This window comes from Pagrus pagrus (assembly GCF_965226575.1).
Source record: "Pagrus pagrus genome assembly, chromosome: 15".
NCBI lineage: Eukaryota > Metazoa > Chordata > Actinopteri > Spariformes > Sparidae > Pagrus > Pagrus pagrus.
Genome location: NC_140199.1, coordinates 20,833,267 through 20,841,912, shown reverse-complemented (window position 1 = coordinate 20,841,912; position 8,646 = coordinate 20,833,267). Strand labels below are relative to the sequence as shown.

Here is an 8,646-nt window from a genome sequence, read left to right as displayed (position 1 = left end):
GCACACTAGAGACCTAACCCTCAAATGACCTGCAGGTGATTCTGATGCATGCTCAACTGTTGAATAAGATGTTTTTTCCTCTTGAAAAGTCAGATGCTTTTTTCAGTTTTTAAAACTCAATCCCACCCTCTTTTTCTGCATTAAAACATATAGTATAGTCACTAGATTTATTGGTTTAACTTGTGCTTACAGGTCCTCAAAATAAGGTTTAAGACTTGGTTCACATACATACATTTTATTTGAGTTAACAGTCATTTTGATTGTTCCTACTGTCCATGACTGTGAAGAAATCACATCCTCAACTGATTCTAATGTCTCCAAAGCTAATATAAAGCTATGCTGAGGCCTGTTCAGCAGACTACATCATGGAGAATTAACACTGCAGAATTTAAAATTGAAAAATCTAAATAAAGAAACACTAATCATCTTTTCCCTTTTAATATCTCTAGTTATTGTGTGATTATTAAATGACAAGGGGCATGCACCATCAGCTCTGGTCCAGGATTGTCTGTATCGAGATAAATGGCGACCTCATTGAGCGTCGGGCTCTTTCAGTCACAGTGGCTAATAAAATTGGTTATTGGAGGAAAGCTGAAAATACAATCTCACTGCCTGACTCAAGAAACCACCGCAGCCACCAGTGTCCTCCATGATGTCACCATCTTCCTCATAAATTGGTGATTTACTCGCCTTCCTGTGTAATTTTGAAATAACTAAATTTTTAGGCTTTCTTTATAACGAGCCAACAATAATGTGACATCACCACCAGGGGTCACTACAGCTTGATATTCCACTGTCTTTTCCTAGTTTTCAGTGATCATCAACAAACTATTGTCTTCTAAATGCAGGCATGGCCTCATGTCTTCCTGGTGATGAGTATGTGAGGCAAGTGAATGAATCATCACCGCTTAATAATTCCTACCAATGTGATTCCCCCCCCATTTTTCTCTATCTTCACAAAAAGATAAGGACTGATGTTTCAGTGTTGGTGATGTCATATAATCTGCATAGATGCAAGAATATGTGAGGATTTTGTTTTGTTTTTTGAAGCTGCAAACTTTGAGTCTCCAACTGTTAACTGAGGGAGGAGGTTGACTGAAATACTTGATTACTGTCCAAGTTTTTGTGACTGTCGTAAAGATAAAGAGATGCATTGTCGATGAGCTGTTCATGACCAACGGGGCCTGCTGTCCCTCCCTGCAGCTGGACACAGAACAACCAAGCACACACTGAAACACAACACAACTCCTGCTCCTCTGCACAAATAGTATTCACAAACTAATATGATTTTTTAAAAAGTGAATTGTTTATTATCTTCCACCATTAAAATGCCTTTCATGCCTTACATTAAAAACAAAGAGGTAGTCCATTTTTCGACTTGGTTGACTTTCAGCCTGAGTACCAGTGAAAATATTTGTCTCGACTGTATTCAAATATTTCCATTTTGATTCGAGGAGCATGTAGTAAAGCTGTAATTCATCGTGCCTCACATTTCTTAGAAGTTTCCTGAAGGAAGCTTCCCACCACGGTCCGGTTTAATGATTTCCCAGCTTCTGCAGCACACCGTTAAGACGACACTAAACTGTCAGCATTGTGCTTTTAAGCAGGTTCGCACTTGTTAGAACAGCAGATCTCGTCAGAGGAGTGTTTACACATTCTGCTGCCGGCAATCTTGCTAATTAGTAGCTGTGCAAAGAAGCAGTTCTGAGCAGGTCAGCATTCTTTAGTTGTTGTTTAGAGGAACATCCTTGTTCCCGTAGTTTGAGCCTCTGTCGATCTCAGTCTGGCCGATCATCCAGCGAACTCCCAGTGAAGCTGAGGAGGGAAGATTGAGAGAGGGAACATTTGGAATATCATTTGAGGAAGTTGCAGAAAAGGTGGGACAGGATTTGAGATCATGTACAAGACATTGTTATTTCCACAGCTTCTTTTCAGGATCAGACTCGGCTGACGCATTCGTTCAGTTTGTCGTTTTCAGATTGGAAGCTGAGGGTAAAGTCTGTCAGCAACCAATGTCTGGAAAAAATCCAACATCTTGTTCCAATTTAACAAACACTTTTTAATAAATACTTAAGATTGAGCTTGTAATTTTTACATCAATAATCGCGGAAACTTTGACATGCTGTTAGAGAAATTATCTCTCCATTTAACATCTAAGTTAACTATTCAGATAACTGAATGTTAGCTAACTTTGCTAAATGAGCACATGCCGGCACGCTGTTAGGGACATGCTCCCAAGACTGATGGATCATACTTTCAACAAAAATGAGACTTACATTTGAGTTGTCAAATCTGCTGCTTTATGAAACGTTTGGACAAAAAGGAGCTAGTTAAATTGAGGGAAGGGGACTTTTTTATTTCAGGGTGACTTCACCTGAGGAGGAATGTATGAAACCAACCTGCAGAGCAGAGAGCCACTGACGCCAGGATGGTCAGTATCGATCCAGAGCTGATCAGCTGAGCGACTAGCAGGCCTAACGGGTAGAGGAGCAGGCAGGCCCAGAAGAGCCAGTTGATCAAGGACCAGGGTCGGCGTGGAGGGCTCACTGTGGGGCCGGGGAAACGCCCTGTCTGTATGTAGTGCTCCTGGAAACTGTCCTGTTGACACATTCATACAGAAACAGCTTAATACCAAATCCTTAGCAGAGGAACATGACTTAGTTTGTTCTTTAGAAAGCTGAAGAAACCAAAATCTAAATATCTTGCGTAATATTTTAACATTATCCAGATCAGATTAATGAGTTGTTTAAAGCCCATGAACTGTGAGAACAGAAAAGTAATGAGAAAAGCTACAGCCTTGAGCCAAATGCACCAACAACATTACAGTCCAGGGTCTCCCACAGTGTTTTATAGTGGAGGCAGACCACCTCAAATGAAATAAAGACGACCTCGCTAATATCAGACTGGAATCTTTACAACTTCTACAAAATACAACATTGACCTTAAAGGTGCAATATGTAAGATTTGGCCATCTGTTTATGTTCACTCCTAACAAATAGGTGGCAGCATATCACTGGAGCAACCGCCACTCAGTATATGCTCACTATAATACTACTATGTGTTCTGCATAAAAAAAGGACTAGACCGTTGTTATATATTTTGTTGGATGTCAGTGGCGTCATATCTACTTTACCCTCTTTAGGTGCAATAACTTCGAGGGAAACAAGAGAAACAGGTGGTTTTCGAGAGTGTGAAAGGAAGTGGGCCTTATTGTTTACTATTGTTTGCATCGTTCCCTAGTGATGCAGCGTGAGCAGTCATTGCTGTTTGCAGCATTTTCCTTTAACAAGACAACTCCCTCTGTCGTGTGCAACCCTCAGTGTCTTTAAACAATGTCTTTTGTCACTGTTTTGATCAGAGGAACCCTAGAAAGCCGAAATGACACGCTATATTCAAAGCTGCTGTAAGCGTTGTTTTAGCTTACTTCCTGTCTGTTTCGCTGTTAGCGATCCCCTCTCTCCTCTCTGCATCACCACTCTGCAAGACTTCTTTCTCCTTTTGTCGAGGCATCTCTCTTTGCCTCTTTCCTTTCTCCAAGTGTTTTTCTTTGCTTTGCGTGTTTGGTAGTATAAGCTGTCACCCAATCTGCCCTTTTGCCAAGCAGACATTACTGCCAGGGCAGAGATACCAGATATATTTTTTTGTCTCTTTTACTGCGTGACCAGGGAGAGGAGAGACAATATGGAGCTATTTAATACCTAAACACCTCTTTAACACTTAAACACCTATTTAACATTTAAACCCCCAAGGCTGTAAACAAATGGTTTGGGCAATCACGATGTGGTTGTTTACGGCCTCAACTTCCCCTTTGGGAAGCTCTGTATGCATCAGACACCTGCACCTTCAGCACACTAACCTTCTCCTGGTAGAGTTTGTGGAGCCAGGCAGCACACTCTGCTTCATCCTCTGGGATCGACTCTAGAGGGATTCTCCTGCGAGTGAGAGGGGGAAGTCAGATCTCTCGGTCTGATAAAAAACGATTACACCAGTTAACAGGAAATAAAATGAAGCAACCCTTGCTGCCAAACATCTCTGTGTACCTCACATATAAGTCCGCGTGATATTTCTTCCCGTTCAGAATATCAAGCAGGGTCGGTGTTTCGTTGTTTCTGAAGTTCAGCGTGGAATCATAAACGGCTGCAGCTGCACGGGACAAAGTAAATGGCAGTGGTTAACTGTGACTGTACCACTCATTTCATATGCAGATGCCTCCAGCCTTCTCCTCAAACAGACTCCAGCTCACAGAAGCTGTTGGCCATATTTGAACGATTTATCAATGATGGACACTCACCAGTTCCTCTGAGGTTCTGGACTGTTACCCAGAATCCTTTGGTCCTGGGCAGAAGATGATACTTGAGTTTGGGTAAACCTTTGCTCTCAGCCACCTGCATGCTGACCTTGTGCTTCTTCGGTGTCAACCGTGTGCCTTCACAGTAAAGCAAAAACTAGTCCCAGGAAAGAAGAAAAAAAGTATTGTTCCAAATCCAAAATCATTAAGCCATCACATTCAGTCATTGATTTTACAGCAAGCTGAAACTTACCCAGAAGTTTTCAGGGTAATCCTGCAGGTTCTGAAGACTCTGAGCCACCGTCCTTCGGTCCTCCTCCCACTTCCTTTTGCAGAAAACGATCTCCAGGAAGTACCACATCCAGCCAATAACAGGTACGTAACTCAGCTCTTTTTTGGCTAATACCTTCGAGCTCTGGAGGAAGATTAAAATTTAAAGCACGTTAAACAAAATGAATGCACTCAAGGTAGATCGATGGCAATTGTGGGAGACTTTCTCTCACCCCGAGAACTCCAAATCTCTCGCAAAAGGTCCAACCACACAGGAAGTCTATCTCGAAACTGTGGTTGAGAACCACAATTGCGTTCTCATTTCCATACAGTGGAAAGCTCTTTGGGTCTGTGTAGAGCGTGCATTCTGTCCCAGACCACCACTCCAGGGCAGCTACCATCTCTGAGGAGCATCAGGACACGAAATCAGGGAAGACAGTTGATTATTTTTTGAACGGTGCATTTGTAAAAAGGTGTTACGCTTCATGCAGACTGATAAATGTTTGTCTGTGTGCATGCAGAGTTTACGTCTTTGATTATGTTTATTACAACAGTTTCCATCCAGTACCACCAACAGACTTCAGTGTCATCTATCAGTACTTACGGCTACTGACGCAGTAGCCCAGCCTGATGTTGATCCTGCGGGCCAGCTGCTTGTTGACCAGCCACAGAGGTAAAGTGCAGAGCTGCAACAGGTTGATAACGAGGCCGCTGAACAGGAACACATAGCAGATGACGAGGTGGCACAAGAACTGGGATTTCAGCAGCTGCAGGACGCCCATTGTTCTGTAGGAGTTGCACAAGTTTCAGCATTTAAAACATCACACCAGCTCCTCCCATCAACAACACACACAGACACACACATGCAACTATTTCATTAGTCAGCCCTGTCAAAGAGCAGAGCTGCCAGCCACTAGTGCTGGCCGGGGCCGTAACAGCGACTGTTAGCTGCCACTCAGCCCACTCTGACATAAAGGTTTCCTTTGACTGGACTCATTTCATCTGCTGAATGGAGCCTTTGAGCTGGACTGTGCAGACAGACAGACTTTTTCAGGGATAGGAGCTCTACCATCAACCATTCATTCATTTGTAGTTCAGTAATATCAGCTTAAATAAATGCATGCTCATCATACTGTAGTTTGACAGCTCATGGGAAGGTTTCCCATTTTCATCTGCTCCACACACTTTCCTCATATTTACCATCAAACAGTTATTGATTGTAAAGCACAGATCAGCATATCAGCAAAGTCAGCTGCATCAAAAATCTAATAACATGTCAAATGTTAGGTTGAAGAGATGAATGAAGATGAACAACATGTGACAAACATTATTTCAACAGACTGCATTGGGCAAGGATCACCTCATTACTCATCTGTGAAGAACATAAAACTCAGGTACACACCTTAATCCCACATTTTTATGAAACACGTGACATTTACCTTGATCCAAGAGAGCTGTCCTTCCCAAAACACCTCCGCCCTTTCAAAGATGGCGAAAAAAATTTAAAATAAATAACACCAGTCTTCAATGTTTGTCCATGCCTCATGGAGTTACAGCCGTCCTCTGTCAGACTTCAAGTTGTGATTCATACAGCAAGTTGTATCTTCCCCAAGTTGAGTCACTGGTGAGAGCAAACTTCCCCTCGTAAGGAGCCACACCCATCGGAGAGGATGGAGCTGCGCCTCCTTCTAGAAACTCTGGAGCTAGACCGGCTGCAAAGATCGTCTCTGCTCTGCAAAATGCGAAGGGGGAAAAGTAAGACGCACATCTGGGCCACTGTCCCCGCTCTGTTAAAACGATAACAGCTTTATAACGCGTTAAAAAAGTTATACATTTCATCAATTAGCCACCAAGGCGTTCATTTAATCTATCTTACATTTAGTTTTGATGATTTGGACCACATAAGCCGTTAAAACGTGAACTTTTTTTTTTTTAGTTCAATATTTCCTCACTGTTACGACGGAGTATTAGGGCCACATTGAGGGGAAAAAAAATCACAAACTTCGAGAATAAAGTCGTAATTTATGAGAAAAAAGTCGAAGTACTTAAAACGGAAGTAGGTCGATTGAATGGTTGTGACAAACAGGTGATCAGATTGTTTACAGAAGTATGTTGATCTTGACAGGTTGCTTATTGTTTACAGAAAAATGAATTTTTGTGTTTGCATCAAACCAAAGTTTTTATTGTTTACAGAAAATTTATTGATCTGTTGTGATCAAGTTGTCATGGATTACAAAAGTAAGCCAAAGACATTGTATTTCTTGAGGTCACTTGCAGATCTTTGTATGAAGAGATTTTATTCTGACTGTTTACTTACTTGTGAAGTTATTAAAAGATATGTCTCTGGAAAAGATGCATTTTCTTGCATAGTCTTTTTAAAGTCCTAATACTTATGATGATATGATGCTGATGTGCCAAAAGATTAAGTATCTCCTTGTTTGTGAAACCTATCCTAAAGTACAACTCCACAAAATCCTCCACGGCGCTCATTTTACCAACTGTCTTCCTCTAAAACAACAGGTTAGAATATTATGACTTTATTCTCGTAATATTACGACTTTATTCTCATAAATTACGACTTTATTCTCGAAGTTTGTGATTTTTTCCCCCCCTCAATGTGGCCCTAATACTCCGTCGTACACTGTAATGCGAATACACGAGGTGTTTCTGGGTGCTACAAACTGTAACCGAGTGAGCCTTCTTTCCTCATGTTCCTCCTCTCTGCCTTGATTTTATTGGTAACAGGAATGGCACGAGGATGTCAAACTAGGAATGGGTCACGTGCGCAGTCGCTTTTTCCTTACAGATGTAATATAATATCACAAGGAAGGTAGTTGTCTCTTTTTGTTTTTGTTTTTGCACCAAAGTTACTTCCTTGTTTCATTTCGTCTGAATAAGAGTCATGACCTCGGTTACAGAGCAGCTTCCTCCGTCCTCACCATGATGTCAGGGATGTTTACAGAGAGGTGGTGAGCGGTGCTGCTTCTTGGCGGACAGCACCACCTGCTGGTGATGTGTCGTAAGTGCACGAGACGTTTTAATTTAACTTAAAGGAGCAGTTGACCCCAAAATGAATTCAGTCAATGTTTAGCATCACTTGAGAAGGTTATTAGTGGCAATATCAAACACTGTAAACAATGGACTACAAGACTGCAAAATATATTCCACTGTCAAGTTTCAAATCTAATCAAGTGTATTTATGAAGTGCATTTAAAAACAACCACTGAAGTGATTTACAATAAAATATGGTAACATGGTAACAACAAAGAGAACAGCCAAGATATCATAACAATACCATCGTATATCACCCAGTGGAATAGTGCTTGAGTAAAAAGTGTCAAAAGAACACAAAATATGATGTATTGTATTATTGATGGAATGTAACAGTGCATTTACTCAAGCACTGTACTTCGGTACAATTTTGAGGAACTTGTACTTTACTTGAATATTTGCATTTTCTGCCACCTTATACTTTTACTCCAAACATTACTTAAAATTAGTTACTAGTTACATTGTGGATGGCATGCTCCATTAGAGGCAAAGTTGCACGTTTTTGATTTGATTTGATTTTGAAAAATGCTTGAATATTGTAGTGTAGTGGACCTACAGTATAATAGACACTATCTACATACATATATGTGTATATGTGTAATTTACTTTTACTGTACTTGTACTTTGGATTCCAAAAATGTAGTGGAGAGGAAGTATAAAGTAGCAGAAAATGGGAAAAGTAAAGAACAAATACCTCAAAATTGTACTGAAGTATAGGACTTGAGTAAATGTACTAAGTTGTATTCCATCCCTGAAAATAACTACTCTACTCTACTAAGTAAAGGATGAAAAATTAATAAAAAGCCAAACAAAATAACTTAAGGCCGCACATAAATCTGAGAAAACATCTTAAGTTTAGCCTTTAAAGTGTCTGCAGAGGGGGAACACTTGAAAATTGTAAACTGTTCCACAGATTTGGGGCAGCTACTGTGAGCACATGATCATCTTTACCCCTTAGCCTGGAGTGAGGGACAGCCAGGAGCAGCTGGTCTGAGAGACCTGAAGGCAATCTGACACTTTTAGCCGGAATGAGGAGT

At 41.0% G+C, this 8,646-nt stretch overlaps 1 protein-coding gene across 1 annotated transcript; it reads right to left on the bottom strand.

Moving 5' to 3' along the window:
• Window positions 1-1,282: 1,282 nt before the first annotated feature.
• agpat4 (1-acylglycerol-3-phosphate O-acyltransferase 4 (lysophosphatidic acid acyltransferase, delta)) lies at window positions 1,283-6,252 on the bottom strand. Its single transcript, XM_084375258.1, has 9 exons — window positions 5,998-6,252; window positions 5,163-5,344; window positions 4,792-4,961; window positions 4,542-4,703; window positions 4,292-4,445; window positions 4,041-4,143; window positions 3,857-3,932; window positions 2,400-2,598; window positions 1,283-1,815 (listed from the first exon to the last, which is right to left on the bottom strand). Exons 1-9 carry the CDS (start codon window positions 6,102-6,104, stop codon window positions 1,724-1,726), a joined length of 1,245 nt encoding a protein of 414 aa, XP_084231384.1. The 5' UTR covers window positions 6,105-6,252; the 3' UTR covers window positions 1,283-1,723.
• Window positions 6,253-8,646: the final 2,394 nt, after the last annotated feature.

Excerpts from the sequence above, each read along its gene's own strand:
- agpat4 (XM_084375258.1), bottom strand. The coding sequence starts at position 6,104 with ATGAGGCATGGACAAACATTGAAGACTGGTGTTATTTATTTTAAATTT. Across the intron at positions 4,446-4,541 it reads ATTACCCTGAAAACTTCTGG|TTTTTGCTTTACTGTGAAGG; the intron begins GTAAGTTTCAGC and ends TCCTGGGACTAG. Across the intron at positions 1,816-2,399 it reads AGTGGCTCTCTGCTCTGCAG|CTTCACTGGGAGTTCGCTGG; the intron begins GTTGGTTTCATA and ends TTCCCTCCTCAG.